Source organism: Perissodus microlepis, chromosome 5 (genome assembly GCF_051167445.1).
Source record: "Perissodus microlepis isolate ML-2025 ecotype Zambia chromosome 5, ASM5116744v1, whole genome shotgun sequence".
NCBI classification, from domain to species: domain Eukaryota; kingdom Metazoa; phylum Chordata; class Actinopteri; order Cichliformes; family Cichlidae; genus Perissodus; species Perissodus microlepis.
Genome location: NC_140465.1, coordinates 29,791,339 through 29,811,482, shown reverse-complemented (window position 1 = coordinate 29,811,482; position 20,144 = coordinate 29,791,339). Strand labels below are relative to the sequence as shown.

General features: G+C 39.6%; 1 protein-coding gene and 1 long non-coding RNA gene across 2 annotated transcripts in view; one reads left to right on the top strand and one right to left on the bottom strand.

Annotated features, from left to right (window-relative positions):
• The window catches only part of pacsin1b (protein kinase C and casein kinase substrate in neurons 1b), a 31,582-nt gene extending 14,906 nt beyond the window's left edge, over positions 1–16,676 (top strand). Inside the window, exons 2-10 of the mRNA XM_084929274.1 lie at positions 5,541–5,666; positions 9,518–9,674; positions 10,533–10,768; positions 10,864–11,019; positions 11,859–12,034; positions 12,122–12,242; positions 12,524–12,642; positions 12,740–12,936; positions 13,097–16,676. Of these exons, the coding sequence (XP_084785400.1) occupies positions 5,607–5,666; positions 9,518–9,674; positions 10,533–10,768; positions 10,864–11,019; positions 11,859–12,034; positions 12,122–12,242; positions 12,524–12,642; positions 12,740–12,936; positions 13,097–13,206 (1,332 nt within the window). The 5' untranslated portion in view covers positions 5,541–5,606 and the 3' untranslated portion in view covers positions 13,207–16,676. The remainder of the gene's footprint in view (positions 1–5,540; positions 5,667–9,517; positions 9,675–10,532; positions 10,769–10,863; positions 11,020–11,858; positions 12,035–12,121; positions 12,243–12,523; positions 12,643–12,739; positions 12,937–13,096) is intronic.
• On the bottom strand, positions 336–19,898 carry LOC146387572 (uncharacterized). The gene is made up of 2 exons (XR_014800298.1): positions 19,569–19,898; positions 336–4,783 (listed from the first exon to the last, which is right to left on the bottom strand). It is a non-coding gene; the product is annotated as an uncharacterized LOC146387572 (long non-coding RNA).
• Between the last annotated feature and the right edge of the window lie 246 nt (positions 19,899–20,144).

Below are 20,144 nucleotides of genomic sequence, written 5' to 3'. Positions count from 1 at the left end.
TGCAGTTACAATTACAAGAAGGCTAAAAGAGTGCCAATAAGGACTGATGAGTTTGTGTTTGGCAACCTACCCAAAAAAAACAGCAAAGTGATATCATTTTTGTTGGTACCTTCTCAAACATGGGAATTTCTCATTACACAAGCTGTCAGTTAGTGTACAAGTAATAATAATAATAATGGATTGCATTTATATAGCGCTTTTCGGGACCCTCTAAGCGCTGTACAATTCCACTATTCATTCACTCTCACATTCACACACTGGTGGAGGCAAGCTACAGTTGTAGCCACACAAGTGTATAAGTATAGTACACTATAGTATTACAAAAGTAAACTGAGTAGTTCTCAAGCACATTTATTGAAATATTAAAGATATATTTCCAAAACGAGATAGAGGAGCTGCTGCAAAACACTCTAATTAACCTAATAAATGCCCCAAACCTTCAGTTTAACAACAAAACAACAAGTTCCTTTGACCATCAAATAGTCATGATTTTTAATTTGCATGATAGGAAGTGTGTTCATTGTCTTTTAATTTCCTAAAAGTATTGTCTTTCATATTTTTTGACTAATAAAAGTGGATATTCTTTAAATGTACTGCAGTAGTCACACACCACAGTGCAACATAGGAAACTACAGTAAACACAAAAAAATTATAAAGCACTGAAACAACAACAATGTAGCATAAAAATATATGTACAGTTTAAACAGTGTGTATACATCATGCCCTGTTAGAGTTTTTTGTCATCAAGCCTTTCTTGCACTTTAGCTGGGGAGTAATTAATGTTTATGCCACAACCAGATGCACTCTCCTGCATCTCCCTGTGTTCTGTTTTCTTGCCCCTTTCAACATGTCACCACACATCGACACTCCTTTCCCCGTTTCATAGGCAGTCTCTTGCACCCACAAAATGTCTATCTGAGCATTTTAAATACATTTCACATTACTCATATCATGACTTACACCTGTAGGCTCTCCAGATTTTGCAGACTAGATGGCCGGTTCTGCTTGTGCACAATGAAAAAAGCACTTTCTGTCATGTAGAAGTGACAAAACATTGTAGATAAAAGCCATAAGTCTTAATCCAACTGATAATCTGAAATATGTGTTTCTGGCTGAAATTGATCTATAACCTTAGTATGGTTCATTACCTGAAGTAGGGCTGCCACGATTAGTCGACTAGTCACGATTACGTCGACTATCAAAATCGTCGACGACAAATTTAATAGTCGACGCGTCGTTTGAAGCTTTGTAAGATCCCAAAAGACGCAGGAATAAGTAGTAGGATTTAAGAGTGTAATAACGGACTGAAACAGAAGATGGCAGCACTGCATGTACAAGGATGCCAGCTGCCGTTAAACCCCGAAGAAGAAGAAGCTGTGTCCCAGAATTCATAGCGCGGCCCAGCTCAGTTTCCAACAATGGCGGCAGCTAGTTAGTTTTAATACTACTCTTATTATTCTTTCTGGGTCATAAAATAAACGTTTAACGTGTTTTCAGGCGAGAATGTAGCTATGTAAACTTCAAATATCTGTTCAGTTTATCAAGACACCACATATTTTCAAAAGCGCTCCGACGTTTTCGGAGACGTCTGTTACCCACCAGCTCGATAGCGAGCTGGGGTTCAAGCCTCACTAGAGCCCGTGAGAACACCGGACTCTGGGCAAATCGTTTTCAAACCCACCGCCGTCTTTCGCTACTCAGGTTAAAACTGACATATAAGTAACTTGGATAACTTAAAAATGTTATTGTTTGGCTTTTTTCAGTATTTTATTTGTTCCCGAGTAAATCGGCTGAGTTTATTGAACTCCACCGATACAATCTGCACATTTAATTAAAATTTAATAAACTACCATCTTGTCTTTATTTTTAGTTAGCACATACCTTAAACACTTCAAGCTGTAAGCTAGTGATAGTTATATAAGAGCAGATGCATGCTGGTGCAATAAGCTGTCCGTTTTACTACAATAGATGCATGATCTGATTAGTCGACTAATCGCAAAAATAATCGGTGACTAGTCGACTATCAAAATAATCGTTTGTGGCAGCCCTAACCTGAAGCCATAGATTCTCAGAGTTTTTCTCAAAATCCTCACATCCCATACGAAAGTGACCAAGATCGGATTTGAAAATATCAGATTTGTGCCGTTCACACTGTCATACCATGATCGGACATGGGTCGCATAGGGTAGAAAAAGTCGGATTTGATGCGCTTGCGCCTGCAGTGTGAACGTAGCCCTATTATCGGGGGATATTGAAGTTTTCCCTAGGTAATCTCTCTCTAATCTGTGCGTTGGTATTTTGTTGTGAAACACATGATGTTTTTTTTTTTTTTTTCTTGAAAGGTGCTATAGAAGTTAATTTTATTTACTTACTTATATTGCTGGTTCACGGCTTTAATTCCATCCAGTGGTATGCTGTGTGGCAGTTTGACAGTGTAGTCTTTCTGAAACTGCAATTTGTATTGTGTACTGAACCTGGTGGGCGTGAGGCATGAGCTTAAATACCGTTAGGCAGTCTGTGTGCTTAGTAATTATGCTGAGGGTTTGTAATCTGGTGAATATAGATATAAATATTAGATATTTTCAGACAAATAGAAAATCTTGTGCCATCACTAGTAGCCACAACTGATTAACTTTTGCAGCAGGTGTTCCAGTAAGGCCGTGGGATAATATTAAGTGACCATAATGAGTGACGATTACCCTGCAATTTTACAGCAGTGTTCTGATAATAGCCGCCTGAGTCTATGCCACTGAAAATTAATAGCTAGTCATTAAATCTATTGACAGCGTAATCTCACGAGAGCAGGTAGAAAATAGCTGGAAGCATTCAGGCTATAAGGGTAAGACTGCATTTGAGTTCACCTGATATCAGCATGTATAAAGTAACCTGCTTGATTGACTAATCTTTGATGTCCCTTGATGCCAGTCTCTATTTTCCTTTGGTTTGTACGTTGTAATAAAGTTTATTAGTATATTATTGTAGTTTTTGTGGCAGCACTTTTTATTACAGTAGTAGCGGAGTAACAAAGCAGAAAAAATTACATAATAATGTGGTAATTTCTGAGTTATTACAATGCAATTACAAAGTAATAACAGTTAATATCAAGCAATATCATGGTAGCAACAGTGGTTACAGTTGAGTAATATTACACTCAAACTAGGGCTGGGCGATATGGCCTAAAATCCATATCACGGTATAATTTGAAGTACGTGCAGTAACGATATATATCGCGATATATTCTTTTCTTCTGTATAATGTATTTTCGACACTATAAGGCACACTTAAAATCCTTTAATTTTCTCAAAAATCGAGAGTGTGCCTTATGTATGAATTCTGGTTGTGCTTACTGACCTCAAACCGATTTTGGCATGCAGAAATCTGCTAAAAAATGTTTTAGTACAACTTTGGTAAGCCGCACTGCTTGATGGATTGTCAGAGCATTACGGCTGCCGTAGTGGGGAGCTTTGCGGAGTAATCTGGGTCCAAAACTTTGTCCGCTTCAGGTCCCAAAGTCAAACGAACACTGAGAGTTAAAAACTGTCTAAATTCTTTCATCTTTAATAAAATCACCAGCGTTGCTGCTTTACCAGGTGTAACAATTAAGTTTAACATCCATGCATCCATGAAAACAGAATTTATTAAATTTAACGGAAGTTAGAAGTTAACAGGAAGTTAGCTCGCTGGTTTCCACCTAAACATGACAGGTCAGGGACAAATGCAATCGCACAGCAGGATGCTATACACGGGGCAAACTTCAGTCAGGAGAACAACTGAGATTATTCATCCACAATACGAGGTTAGTTATTAATATACTGCAACAACATGGGAATAGAACAGCTGCGAGAGAATTCAACATTAATGAATCAATGTTACGGAAGTGGAGGAAGCGCAGTTTTTGGCTTTCCCCGTATTTCAAAAGTGCTTCATCTCTTTGCTATGACTGTTGCCCGGCATAATTTGCAGATGATAATGGTTTAGCCGCTGCGACGCTTTCGGCCAAAACAGGCGCAGCTTGATGACATCATCAACATGCGCTATCGCGGTAGAGCGGTATAGTCAAAATCTCTATCGTTGGCCAAATTTATATAGTTTCTATCGTATATCGTTTATATCGCCCACCCCTAACTCAAACTGATGTAACTGGATAATAAGGGGGGTAATAATGTGGAAATAAAGGCATCCCAGTGATAGTAATAGTATAGTAATAGTAATTAGTAATAGTAGGGTAATACCTTGGTAACAACATGATAACCTGCTAGAAATAAGAAGGTAATCTTCACATTTTTATACAGAGTTTAAATTGTAATAACCTCGTAATAATAATGTAATTTTGACCAATTTTTTAGCATATTGGATAGTATTACTATATTATATTTATTGAATTTATTCTACCATAGATTCCCAACACCCTGCTGGTTTTAAAAGCAATAATGTAAATATTATGCTGCAAAATTCAAACCCACCTGTTTCTATTTAGTAATGTATTAGTAACCATGTTAACAACCTTTTAAAACAAAGTTAATGAACAGGACCACCTTTCACAGCATATTTTATATCTGGATGACAACACGTAACATGGTAAAAATATTCCAGGTAGGAAGGAAAGTGATCATGGAATACATATTTCAAATGTCCAGTATACAAAAATAGGATCTCATCCATGTTCTCCCGCTTATCCAATTCAGGTTTGTAGGGGGGCTGCGCCGTCTTCTTCACTGATCTCTAACCGTCCAAAGATCCAGCCTCTCTTGCAGCAAGTAGCACCAGACTGCCCACTTGCATACTGTAAATGAGAAGTTTTGAAAGAAGAATAATGTTAAAGCAAGCATGATGTAATTGGCAGGTCTTTGAGCAACCATTTCAGAGATACGGATTGCCTTATTAAAAAGAAAAAAAAAGAAAAAATCCACTATTATAATTTGTGTATACAGTAAAATAATTAATTTATCTTTTTTTCTTTTCTGCCCAAAGTAGTATATTGGAACACATTTGAATATTTAATGTGTATTGTTAGAAATAAACCACAGCAAAATTCACTAGGGATGGATAGCTATATTCTGAGAATACCACACCTCTAACACTCTCGCCTAAACTGTTGAAACTGGAGTGCTTAATTTTTGGGTGAATACTTTAAATAACAGTATAACTAACCACATCTAGTTCTTTGTCAGTATTTTCAATAATTGTCAGCTATTTTAAGAAACCTTACTTTTATGCAACCTTACTTTTTATTCTGTTAGTCAAATAAGCTAATAGGATATGGTTTAAGTTAATAAGTACACGGTCCCAAATATAACTATAACTATAAAATCACCAACATTACCTTCTTATTTCTAGCAGGTTATCATATTGTTACCAAGGTATTATGCTACTATTACTAATTGGTTTTGCTTTAAACAATGTTTTTTAGTGAATCTCACTGCAGATGCTGGATTTGTTCTAATCGGATTTATAAATTCTAAAAGAGTTTTGAACTGAGTTTTTATGTGTCTCACACATCAGAGGGTTTTACATTCCTCTGCGCTTGTCTTGTCTTACAGTGCATAAGGAGAGTTATTTTGCTGCAGACTACCACAGCCTAAAGCCACCCTGCCAAATCGGGGACCATGTCTGGAGCCTACGACGAGTCCGCCAGTCTGGAGGAGACCACAGACAGTTTCTGGGAGGTGAGACAGCTAGGAGCAACATTTGACAGATTAAACTTAACTGGGAAGTGACACGACCTAGTAATGAACTCTCAGTAAACCTACTTTATCTGAGAGAAAGATACAGGGCCTCATTTGTCAGCAGTTTGGAGATTTGCACGTAAATCAGGCAAGTACTTGCCACTGCGCATAGCAACAGATTTATGCCTCAAACTCAGATCAGAAAATGACGCACACATTTCCTCAGCATGACAAATTACTCTATGTTGGTGCCATTATTTCTGATTGACTCGATTTATCAAGCCACATCTTGTATTATGGCACAGTTAAAATGAAAGGAAAAACATAAATATTTCATTGTTGGCCCAACCTGTGCTCTCAAAGTGTAAGAATTAAGAACTCCTCACCAGTAGTCTTTTTTTTTTTTTTGTCCTGTGTATCTTTGTGGACAACCTTAAACAGCTGTTCCTCAGAAGGTAGACCAAGTCTACCATTAATCAGGTGTTTCAAACCCAACTCCTCCACTGTGCACGCGGGAGTGCTCTTGAACTACTTCGAGTGGTCCATTAGACTAGAAAAGTGGTGCATAAATGCCAGCCCATTTACCCGTTTGATTGCTAAACTGTGATCCTGATGAGACATCAAGCTGAAATGTGTCACCATATATTAAAATGCTCATCAGAAAATGAAGGAAAAGAAATACAAATAAAATCAGCACAAGAACTAAAATAAAAATGCTTAGCTTATAAACCAAATGTGTCTTTAGCTGCCTTTTAAAACAATCCACAGAAAGAGCAAAACCTCCAGGGTGCAGGCAGAGCCTGCCGCGGGCCTCAAAGGTTTGATCAGCCCAGGCACCTAGGGCATGAGGGGACAGTTTGTTGAGTTGTGGTTATCTTTGTTAAATGGAAAATAAATGGGCCTGTTTCACATGAAACATGGCAAGAGCATGTACACATAGTAATGAATGAGTACCTACCTACACTGACTCCTTGGACTAATAAACACAAATTAAAGGTAAATACAGTTCACTTTACCATAAAATGTTGCAAACAAGAGCAATGAAGGGGTTAGATGAGGGGTGAAAAGATAAAAGCTCCCTGGCACTGTACATTAATCTTGGACGACCTGTCAATGCAAGTGGAATTTGACCAGCATATTTATAAAGAAGCTGATGAGGGAAGAGGAAAAGGCGAGCCAGTGGGTGTGGGATATCAGATGAACGGGAAAGATGGGACAAACTGCGGTTAATGCAGGGCAGAATCGGAAATAACAGGAGGGTTACACTGGGTTCAGAAAACACTATTTCAGGGGGCTTTTTCTAAATGGTAGCATTCCAAGCTGTGATTGGCTCATCGTCCATGTCTCTCAGCCAAATCAGAGTGAGATTTTATAATCTCTGAATTTGGCACCAGTATAGACAAAGGCAGTCCAAACAATGGATTAATAGAGATGGGATGAGGATGAGTTATCTGTGGGACAAATCACCTTATTCCAGATCATGCCAGTGAAAAAGGTACTGTGTTTATTGGTCCCAACAGGTTGATAGTTTATCACTGTAGATCAGTCTTACTTTGTTTGATTAATCTATTGTTTTCTGTATATGAAAAATAGGAAATTTCCAGCACAACTTCCTATGGTCTCTTTGTTGCTTATTTCATCTGTCTGTCAGATCAAAGATTTTCAGTGTACCATCTGCTAAGTTGAAGGATTGCACCATTTTGTCAAAACTGAAATGCTGGAAGTTTTCTGCATAGAATGGCGTAAATATTAATGGTTCATCAAGGATTACATTTCTGCTTGTCTGTTGTTTCAATTGCAGTTTGTTATTCTCGGTTTTTCCCACAAGATTACATCAGCTGCAACCTCTCCTGAGCAAAAACAGCCCTGAGTAATTTGAGAAACAAGTGCCAAGAAGCTCATTTATTATATATGAGAGGTGGTGACTCAGGTGAGGTGGTGAGGTAGCAATTTGCTGTTGAAATTATTCACCTCATCAGTACAGACTGTCCTGTTGCTTTATGTTCAGATGCAGGAGTTTGTTTGATGAATGTACTCAGGAGGTGCTTTAGACAGAAGACTTCATACATTCGGGTTTTATAATCGATCTTCTTTCAGACTCGGTTCAGTTTTATCCTCATCATGTCTCTTCATGTTCGGGAGTCAGGTGGAGGAGCAGAGGTATTTGCTTCCAGCACATAGTCACTTTATCACAGTCAGCCACTGCATTACTGCTGTGGAGCTGCTGCAGTGCTGCCTGCTGATCGCTGACTCAGCTCACTGCTGCTCCAGCAGAGGCCTGGTGTGGAATGCAATCATTTGCTCCCCCCAGCTGCTTTCATTTAGTTCCGATTTGAGGCTTGTTGTATCTTACTTTCATGGTGTATTAAGTGTAAACATCTAGTGCCTATTCAGCAAAGATGCAGTCCTGCTAAAAGTGTAAAATGAAGCCAGTAAACTGGGGTTCAGCCTCTGTGTAGCTCTCTCTCTCTCTCTCTCTCTCCCTCAGGGGCTCTGTCTCTCCATGAGGTTGCTGCTCCTGCATCCATGGAGAGTTGTACATTATATGACATTGACCCATCCCCTGCTTTCATTGCATAACTTTGCACAGCAGCAGCAGCCATTTCCCTGCTGATCCTTCCTGCTTCACCGACAGGCTTTTGGGTTTTTTTTTCAAGGTGCACCAAATAACAGTAGAAGTACACAGGTCATTTAAATCCATTATCACTGTAATACCAATCCTTTATATAGCTTTAGCTAGAACCAGAAAAGACCCATATTTTAGGAGATCGTCTGAGACAATTTTTTTTCTTGTTTTGTAATATATATATATATATTTAGGCATTTATTCAAATGTGTACAGTTGACATGACAGCAAATAACCGTGTGACATTGGTCCACAGTTGCAAGTAGTTTTAGTGAAACTTGTTTTTACAAACAAAGGGGTTATCTGAAGACTATCTGAAATCACAGAGTATGGGTCCTAATAACCCAGTGATACTCTGCTATGGGAATTCTGATGTCCTGATTTGAACATTTTAGGACACATTTAAGTTAAAGGAGACCTACTGTGCAAATTTCAAACACGTTTTTATTCTTGGACCCTACCAGAGTGACTTTGCATGAAATGCAGTTTAGAATAATCTTTATTTATTTATCATATACTTGGCCTTTGTGCAGCCCTTCAGTTCACCTTGTGACTGAAACAAGCTATTTTAGCTCCCCTCCCTTTAAGTCAACTTTTGTCCGATCGGCTGGGACATGCGTGTGGGGTTGCTATGCTCAAGGCCACTGAACCGTCCTTGTTCAGCTGTGTTTGTCATCATCCACTTCAGGCTTACTTCAGATAGTCTTATCAGTGAACCAAATCAGTAAACTAAAGAGCACTGAGGTGGACAAACAAGTTTGACTGAGGATGTTTTAAGCCAGCAAACAGTTTGTGTCACTTGCTATGCGGTTAACTGACAAGTTTGTGTAAAAAGGATTATTGGACTAACAGTCTATTTATTGTGATACCTAAAAGATGTCTGCAGCCTTTTTTGACTAGCAGCTGATTATAAATTAACTACATCTCACAGCTTAAAGCCTTAGGTGATGAATTTTCTTCCAAGAACCTCGATGAGGCAGAACACAAATATTTTAAGAACATAATCATTAGTGATCCCCACAGCAGATGGCTGTCCCTCCCCGAGCCCACTTCTGCCGGGGGATTCTACCTGTTAAAAAAAAAGAGTTTTTCCTTCCCACTGCCACCAAGTACTTGCTCTGTTACAACAAAATTAAATGCCATCAGGCAACAGTTGGGATTTGGTTGTGTATAAATAACACTGGGTGTGTAACCTGAATGTCACTGTGATTTGTTTTTATATAAGGTTGGGAACTACAAACGCACGGTGAAGCGGATTGATGATGGTCATCGGCTCTGCAATGATCTGATGAACTGCATCCAAGAGCGTGCCAAAATTGAGAAATCCTACGCACAGCAACTGACCGAGTGGTCCAAGAGATGGAAGCAGCTGGTAGACAAAGGTGAGAGATCATTTTACCCAATTCCAAAAAACATTGGATACTTTGTAAAAATAAAAACAGAATGCAAAGATTTGGAGTTCTGATGAACCCATATTTTATTTAAGACAGAGCACAGAAAACGTATCAAGTGTTTAAATTGATAAAATGTGCATTTTGATGATATCTGATTTTATATAAAATGATGTTATGTACTGTAAACGGGAGATATTCAAAATCTTTGCAATTTTATGTTGAGGGCCATTATTCTGACGTTGTTTCATAATTTGTGAATGTAGTTTTTTGCAAATTGATGAATCGATGCCAATCTTTAATTCTATGAAGCTCTGCCTCGCAGAGGTTTTTTTCATTTTTATTTCCATTAATAAAAGCCATTTATACTCATGTTACTGATCTGCTGTTAGTTACTCCAACAAGACAAATTGTTGCCAACAAATTCAAAATCAGCTATTATTATTCATGAAATAGTGAAATGTCGCAGTTTAAGCTTTTGATATTTTTTCTGCTATTGTGAATAAAATATGGGCTTATGAGATTTTAAAATCATTGTCATTGCATTATGTTTTAATTGACATTTTACACAGGGTCCCAACTTTTTCAGAGTTGGGTTTGTATTTCATATTAACATGGAGATACATTACTAGTCTTTATTTACAAATTGCCTTCAAAGTGCAGTAAACAGATAGACATCTTTTGCATTTAATATGGGAACAGTTTTCCTCAATACCCATTTATAGATTTTAGGGAATAGGCCGATCCTTCCTCTAGGCTTCTGTTCTCAGTGTCGTCTTTCACCCCCCAGATCTGACTCCATGTCAAATAAAGTTTTGATACTTTACCCACACTTCCTTCTTTCACTAGGGCCTCAGTACGGCACGGTAGAACGAGCTTGGATGGCGATGATGACAGAGGCCGAGAACGTGAGCGAGCTCCATCAGGACATAAAGAACTACCTGGTCAATGAGGACTTTGAGAAAGTGAAGAACTGGCAGAAAGACTCGTACCACAAACAAATGATGGGTGGATTCAAGGAAACCAAAGAGGCAGAGGAAGGCTTCAAGAAGGCTCAGAAACCATGGGCCAAAAAGCTGAAAGAGGTGAGGGAGTGTGGACTTTACGAGGACTCGTTTTAAATCTTCAAAGTCTGATTACATACTGCTTTCTTCTGTTTATGTTGAATTTCCTTCTTCAGCTCGAGGCTGCCAAGAAAACATACCACATGGCCTGCAAAGAGGAGAAGCTGGCTACCACCAGAGAGGCCAACATCAAGGGAGAGTCATCTGTGGCAGCTGATCAGCAGAAGAAACTCCATGAGAAAGTGGACAAATGTAAACAGGACTCACAGAAGGTGAGAACATCAGCTGCCGCTGCTCCAGCATCATTATGCAAAAGATATTTTCTGCAATAATGCCAAAGGCAAATAAGGCTATTTCAAGGCTGTCTGGTTGGAGCCAGTGCAGCATTGTTAATATGTGACAGTATGCCACTCCTTCAGTCAGTAACTCTCATTCACTGCTCTTGAAATGGACTCTAGTCTCATTTTACTGCCTCAGTGCTGGAACATTTGATACTGTTCTCTCAAGATTAGTCCGTTTCAAAACCTCATGCTAGGTAACGTTGCTAAATGTGCTTCAGAAGTGACTGAGGACAGGAAAATATAATAAAACAAGCAGATAATATACACAGATAAGCAATTTAACCTAAGTTAAAAAACTACAACATTGCAGAGAGTGTGATATGATAAAATTAACAACAATTAAAAAGCAGGCAAGTTGAAACCACAGGCTGCATGTTGGATAAATGGATGGATGGATGGATGGATGGAGAGTCGCTAATTGCTAAGTAAAACTAAAAAGTAAAAATTAAGAGGCATAAATACTTGAATCAAGAAATAAGAATAAAAGTACAAATTAGATCAAATAAAAACAGTACATGAAATAAAGTGATGTCTGTAAAATATACCAAGTGAAAAGCCACACTGATGAGGTAAGTTTAAACATTTTAACACTTCCAGCTGCTCTCAGGTCATCTGGCAGTCTGATGCCATGGTTCAGGGGTGCCTAGGGTACTTTGCAACGATTAGCATATTAATGCCAGAGGTTTATACATGGAAGCATGAGACCGTGAAGAGCTTTGCTTCTGGAATGATTCTTTAATCATGTAATGTCTGTGTGTGTTGCAACACAGGCTAAGGAGAAGTATGAGAAGGCTCTGGATGAGCTGAGTAAATGCACCCCTTCATACATGGAGAACATGGAGCAGGTGTTCGACCAGTGCCAGCAGTTTGAAGAGAAGAGGCTGAGTTTCCTCAGGGAGGTGCTGCTGGATGTCAAACGCCACCTCAACCTCACAGAGAACCAAAGGTCTGACATGACTGAAAGTGTTACGATAACAAGACAGCAATCATGTAAACATTACCCATTCACCAAATCCCCACTCTCTGTTCACAGTTATGCTACAGTGTACAGAGAGCTTGAACGCACCATCACATCAGCCAGCCCACAAGAAGATCTGAAGTGGTTCAGCAACGCTCACGGCCCTGGCATGCACATGAACTGGCCACAGTTTGAGGTAATTAAACACTAGAACAGGCTGCACGTGTGCGGGTAGACCATTACAGAGAAATAATGATTTATAAATCAGTATATGGATGAAGCAGGGTGTTAAATATTTATTACATATTAGAAAAAACAATACTATATATAGTTATGTTTATATTCAGCATATCCCTGAATATATATGAGATTGTATAATAAAAAAGATGTATATGATTAATATGAAATCCAACTCTAAATCTATTAAATCCAAATCTAAACCCTTTTTCCATCTTTTTCTGTTTTGTTTTTTTGCAGGAATACAACCCAGACCTTGTCCATAACATCTCTAAGAAAGAAAAGTCAAAGAAAGGAAATGATGTAGTCATGCTGACTCATGTTACAACAGCAGGAGACCACGCTGTAGACCGAGGAAGGTAACAGTTTACCAGTTATCAGTGCTTTAATGCATATCCTAATCCACATCATCCTCTGAGTGCCTTTTGTATTGTTTGTGAAAAAAATTTCTTTCAGTGTAAGCAGCTACGATAAAAACCAGCCGTACACAGCCTCCACAGAGTGGTCAGATGAGGACCAGACAGCCCCGAACTCAGGCAACGACACCAACGGAGGGATGAACCCCTTCGATGAAGATGTGGGCACAGGTGTGAGAGTGAGAGCGCTGTATGACTATGATGGCCAAGAGCAGGACGAGCTCAGCTTCAGAGTTGGTGAGTGAGACAAAATGGTTAATGTTATGAAAACCACTGGAAAACCTTTTGAGGATCCTGCGTGACGCCGCGAGTTTTTATTTTATCTGAGAATCAGCAGTGTTTTTGTAATTTTATTGCACATTGGCGTTGTTTCTCAGACTCTCTTCCTCTGTTAAAGGTGATGAGCTGACGAAACTGGAGGATGAGGATGATCAGGGCTGGTGTAAAGGTCGCCTGGACAACGGCAAACTCGGTCTTTACCCAGCCAATTACGTGGAGACAATTTAGAAGTTCCAGCTGAGGACGTTTCCTCATCAAACCCAGACTGAACCGTCCGGTCATAACTGCACATTGCCAGAGACCTGAAATCAAATCAAAGCCTTCTCTTCCTGTCAGGCACAGTGAGCTGTCTTCATCTCTGCACTCATGGTGGAGAAGACTGACAGCTCAATCTGTTCAGGATCACTTCACCTCCAGATACTGCAACTGAAGCAAAATATTATTGTGTCTTTCGTGTGTAGCTGTGTTTGACACCGGTTGTGACGCTAACACGCCATACAAGATGTTCTCTCATTGTATTATTGATGTGGTAACGTCAGCTGTGCCTGGATAGTGAGAATGAGCTGTGCGTTGCGCATTTCATGTATATATTTTTTTAACAGTCGGGATGCTTGTACAGTTTTTTTCCTCACTGAGTACAGTGTTTTCTTTCTCAGTATTTACACATTTAGCCTTTGAGGAATAATTTGACATTTTGGGAAATGCGCATGTTCGCTTTCGTCCTGACTAACAAGATGAGAAGATTTATGCTGCTTGAATGTGAGTCTGAAAACAGCTCGTTGTTCAAACTCAAAAAAGATAGGTATATCTTTTGGCTAAAATTTCAGCAAATTAGATATATAGTTATGTTACAGTCACACTAGGGAAAGCAGTGGTTTAAGCCTCCCAAAACGTTTTGCGACTGCAGTGAACTTGTGAAGTGGTTGTTTTAAAGACCAGATTCAGATTGATTGCAACATTGTTGCAGTGTGGCTGGATTTATTAATTAGATGATAGTTATTTGTAAAAATTCACCAAACTTTCTCAGAGTGACTGCAGTCAGTCTGAGTCTGACTGTGAAGTCAGGTTGCTTCCACCATTCAACCTGTGCAGTCTACATGCAATCGAAAGTGGCCAGCTACTGGAGTTGGCGGCGTTGCATACAACCAGTTGGTCACTGTACTTTCAGTTTGTTTCTGACACCTGAAAAATGAAATGCAACCACCAGGCAACCACTGCTTTTTCCTAGTGAAAAGTAGGTTGCTGTCCTGTTTTTACTCTAGTGTGACTGAACCCTTGGCAACTGTCAGCAATTGCAACCACTCTGTCAACCTTTGCCCCTTTACTCCACAAATACTCTCTTCTCTGGTGGAAGTTAGTTCTACCAAATTGCATCTTTTTAAGTTGGAACAAAATGAAGTGTTCATCTCAGCTTAGTGCTTTTTAACAACATACTAATGGCTGTTTCAGTGGTTACTGCTCTCCTGGAATTAACACTAGCTACCTTGGTTAGCAGGTTAACCTGTTGCTTACCTATAAAAACCTGAGAAAAACTAGAATCCAGTCTTCTTCGACAGGCTATTAGTGCACTTAACCACATAGTGAGCCATGTTCAACAGATAATTTCATTAAATGCTCTAAAAGGCACCAAGAGATGCCACCTAACAAACAGCTGGATAGTATGAATTTAAGCCCTTATATGATTTAAAGGGTTGAGCAATATAAAAGCAGTGGCTTCATATTTCACCCGTGAAAGTTTACAATGGTTTAACACACAGCTAATACATGCAATACGTCCAGTTCCTCAAACCACAGACAAAAAAAGTAAAAGCTACTTTCGGCTGGCTTGTCACAAGGGGTCGCCACAGCAGGTTGCTCTGTAAGCATGATTTGGCAGATTTTACGCAACCTCGAAGAGGATTTGTTTCTCTGGCTGGAATCAAACCAGCTGCAATAGCACAAGAGGTTATTTAGAGGTTTTGAGTTAATGTAGAATACAAACACGAGAAATGTGTCAATCTTCTCATCTTACTGTTTGCAAGAAAGCGAGAAGCATATTTTCCCAGAATGCTGAACTGATTCTTTAATGCCTTGACTTGTTTTCGTGCTCCACTCTGCAGCATGTCTCTGAATTAGCATTTTGAAACCAGATAAAAGACTGCTCCCCATCAGTACAAAAACACACACGCACACCACAGCCACTCTAAGCCGAGCTTGTCTTTGAAATGGAAATATGTACTCTACCAGACACTGTGAGGATTGTTTACATTAACCTCCGCTGTCCCGCCCTTCTACAGCAGTGTGTCTGTTTAAGACTTTTACCTTCCACCAAGTTTCTCCTAATCTACGTGTGTTAATAACGTCAACAGCACGAGCTAAAACCTGTCTGGAGATATAAAGCTGCAGCTGTTTTGTGCGGAGATTTGAGTGAATGTGAGTGTTTTGGCATTATCAGCTCCGTGATTAGGTGCATGCTGATGCTCTCACACACTGTTTGCTCATCTTGTCTGAACTGAAGCAGTGCATGGCCTTTATGAGTTTCCACCAAATTATCAACTGAATTTTGATTAAATTAATACTCCTAGACTGTCGGCATTATTAGGACCTCTGCAGACTGTATTCAGTTTTATGTCTTTCTGTTTAAATATTTAGAATTCAGAGTGTGTGTGTGGACCCACGGTACGTGGTTTCGATTGCTTTACTACTGGTGAAGACTGCTCTCTTGTCAGTGAGGAAGGCAGGTGTTCTTTTACTGATGCAGCTAGAGAAAGCTCCAATGTGAAAAGCGGAAAGAGGATCCGTCTCTGAAATATTGATGAGAAAGTCGCCTTTTCTGCTGCATGAACTAAATTCATTTCCACGGGATCCAGAAGGGAAATGTCTCTTGTTGTCGTATTAATGCCTCTGTGTGCTATTTTTTAAGCGTTGCCTCTGTTAACACTGGATTCAGAGTGAAATATGTACTGCCTTACCAAAATCTACCATCTTGCCACTCCAAAAACTCTCAGCCGCCGCCTTCAATGAAGTGAAAGAGAGCTCATCACCAGAGAATCTGACTCCAGCTTATGAAGATCACTTTACACCAACATGACACACAGACGCTCTTTGACTGATTGAAGATTATATAAATTTAAACACTACAGCATCTTTACTGTCTCAATGTGTCTTTATATTTGAAGCTGAATGGGACTATTTACAAGTTTAATGAAAAGGAAAAGCTACAGCTGCAGCATCCACTGTGAAACTCCTGAAGGATGGGAAAGCATATTTTAAAACGCTCAAGCACCTCCAACTCCTCTTTTGTCTGTTTAGTGCTCATGCTGCGAATTAGAGGGCTTTCTTGATTTTTTCTTTTTTCATTTAGCATAGTGCTGTAATTTTCCAACTGTAGTGCCTGTTCAAGCAAAAATAAAAGATGTCATCGGAAAACTGAGGCACACACAGAGTCTGAGTCAAAGATTAATCACAAAGGTTAGATTCATCGCCGGACCAAAACAAGTGATGCTGCACATAAACATGGATATTATGGTGCAATTTGATATGAATGAGAAAGCGGAAATACCCTGCAGCGAAAGGTCCAGCATTCAAAGTGACGTGGCATTATAGAGAGGTATAAAGGTTAAATTGTCCAGTGTGCAGAAAAATGGCCTCTGTTAGCATAAAGAGATTGATTACTGTGAATGTGGAAATTAAAGTTTAGCCACTTTGAACAAAAATTATATGTTGGTGTTAAAGCGTCATGTTTTTATACTCTATCTGGCTGTCAGATGAATTAAGGAGAGTACAAAATTACAGGTTGGCTTCACACCAATTATTTGTTTTGGGAGATGCTCAAACCATTTATGATCAGTCATCACAAATACTTTATTTTCGTGGCATGCAGTGTACCTGGGTATTGTTGCCGACCACGTCAAACCCTTTGTGACCACAGTGTGGTCAGCTGTGATGAACAAAGTGGGATTCTTAGTTTTCTGCTTTTGCATTGTCGACACACGGTAAAAAAAAAAAAAAAATTCCAAACCAAAAGGGAAAAAAAATCAAAATATCTTTAATGAGAGGGGCTCGTTTATAAACAGCAACTAGCAGTGTATTTAATAATGATTTTCATCATTTAATATGATTTCACAAAAAATCTGCAGCCTGCCACAAGAGGGCAGCATAACCCAAGACTCACTAAAGATGTTCCAACAAATAGTCATAGAACATATATTCGAATTTCATCTATCCAACAAAAGCAGCAGTGAAAAAAACAAAAAGTAAAACAGCACTTCCAAGCCAAGTGATTCATGATGTAGAGGAAAGTAGTTGTTTGTCGCTTGTTTATTCTGCAATCACTTATACAGCACTTTCTAGTCTTACTGACAACATTATGCTCCAAGCCATATTTGGCCTTTTCACATATATTCATGCAGCACTTTTGTCTGTGTTGTTAAACTCTTCATCCACCTTGCATTAAACCTATGGCCAAGTCCGAATCACCAGTTAACCTAAAGTAACCTATATCACTGTGGGAAGAGCTCGGAGTGCCCTGAGGAAATCAATGCAGACTCCACACAGAAGGGACAGGAGATGAGAACATTCAAACACAGAGCCCTCTTAGTGTGAGGCAAAGGTGCTAACCACTGCGCCAAAGTCAGTTCGCTGATGGAGCTACTGATCAAATTTGTGGTTATACTTTTTCACATTACAGATGTCACATGACTTACAGGGAAATTCAGCAATGGAAAAAAACCTGTTACAAAACTAGTCTCTGTCTTCTGTGGTTGGGTGGATGTTTCTTTCTCCTCACTGGCAGCTGGCTAAACAGACAACAGCACATCTTATTGGTAGTCCTAACACCTACCAAACACTGACACGTTTTGCTATAGGTTTATCTTGTATTTGATCTTCTATCTTGTCAGAAGGGTTTAAAAAAAACTAATTTTCTGAAGCTTTACATTACCTATCTGTCACTTCAGCATGGTGAAGATGACTAAAGTAATCACAGATATCACACAGTCATAGCTTTTGACCGAAAGGATGACATCGTAATTCCACTTAAGCCTTTTAAAACATGTGTCCCTATGTCCCCAGAGGGAAACATGGATCAAGAGGCTCATGAGCCTATCCCAACGTGTATACAACACGTTGGGATAGGCTCACCTCTTATTCATCAAAAGAACCGCTTTTTGTCTACAACAGTAAACTGGTCCGCATAGCTCCGGGCCACCTCATTTTGGCAGATGTTCACCCTATCACTCGCTGCAAGATTGAGTGCAATTGTGAAATCTCTCAAAACCTGTTGGACTTCTTGAGAGCACAGTTGGAGGTGGGAAAAGTTAACATGACAGTAAGGACATGAACCGGAAAAGAATATACAGAAAAAGTAATTAGATGATAAGAGTTGAGCCTTTTAGGAACGTCACAAAGCTGATTTTACATTCACTTCATTTACTTAGACACAGCAAACAGATCCAGTCAACAACAAAAAAAAGCTTGAACAAAGAGTTCTGATCCGACAGATGTTTGCTTAGACCAGATCTTCCCAAAATGTGGGGCCCGCCCCCTAGGGGGGGCGCAGAGCCATTGCAGGGGGGGGGGGGGGGAGTGGCATGAAAACGGAAAAAACAATGCTTGGACACTGCTAGCACGGGGCGCCCACACAAACGCAAAGCAGGAGCTGAATATGTTTCCAAACCAACTTCATTCTAAGCCAAAGACTAGAAAATATGGTGAAGCATATCTTCCCTTTGCCTTCACCTGCACAAGTGCCGAGGTAGGTCTCCTCTGCAGAATTGGTTTTCCCTGCATCGAGAGCACGCACTGGGCTCTTCAAATCACGGACAAACAGTATCCCACATTCTTGATTTTTAGTTCACAAACACTTGTTGTAATAAATAACTACTCCTGACATTTTGGAGATATTAGCTCTTTATACAGTAAAGTTACAACGGGATACAAATAATATCAGGCTGATCCTGCCAGGATTTGTTCCCTCGGTTCAAATCACGGACAAACAGTATCCCACAGTTGTTCATGTTTTTAAACCCATTTTGCACAGAGAGGCATTTTTTGAAAAATGTATTGATAGCAATGTTGAATATTATTACACAGGAAAAAAACAACTACACGTAAAATAATTACACCGTGATGCCTCTGCCTTTCTAAATAGAGGGACAGTAACTGCTTGTGTATATGTAAGCAGTGTTGGGAAGGTTACTTTTAAAATGTATTCCATTACAGATTACAGAATACATGCCCCAAAATGTATTCTGTAATGTATTCCGTTACGTTACTCAATGAGAGTAACGTATTCTGAATACTTTGGATTACTTAATATATTATTTACTTAATATATTATCATGCTTTTTACAACTACGTGAATGTACTATTGCTGTGATTTATGACTGTTACTGAAGGTCCGCGGCTCCAAACCGTAGTAAAGGGACCTCTGATTAATATGGCGGTTCCGTGTAGGGCTCATAGCCAAAAAATAGCTTTACTTTGTTGTGTGGGTCTACTTTGCTTGCGAGAGACAAAGAGAGGCGTTGAAAGGCTGCTCCAACGGAACTTATTGTTTTCGGAGGAAAACACGAACACAGTGTACAGTCGAGTCTTAATAGCTTACTTACAACTGGGCTCGTCAGGCACTCTTCTTGGCTGCAGTGGTTATTATTATAATATTTACATGCTTCCAGCTCCCGTTTTTGCTCATACTTTTCCACTCGTCTTTTTCTCCCTCCTCGCGCTCACAGACACATAACGGGTATGGCAGTCCATTCTCCCAGCAGCACGGACTACACTGCCCATGAGGCTACATTCTTTAGGGCGATGCCCGTAGCATTCTGCCTATTAGCTTAGCACAACAACAACAACAAAAAGGCGCTCTCTCACCCAGGAAACACACAGAGAGAGAGCGTCACCTTGTAACCATGGCAACCGTAACGCTGCCACCTGGAACAACAGAACGTAGCTGTCAAACAAAACCCAAACAGTCCTGACCCACCACAATATGAAACAGGAAAATACCGCTGTGTAATCCATTTATTTCAACAAAGTAACTGTATTCTAAATACCGCCTTTTTAAACGGTAACTGTAACGGAATACAGTTACTCATATTTTGTATTTTAAATACGTAATGGCGGTACATGTATTCCGTTACTCCGCAACACTGTATGTAAGCGTGTAAAACCTGAAGATAGAGACA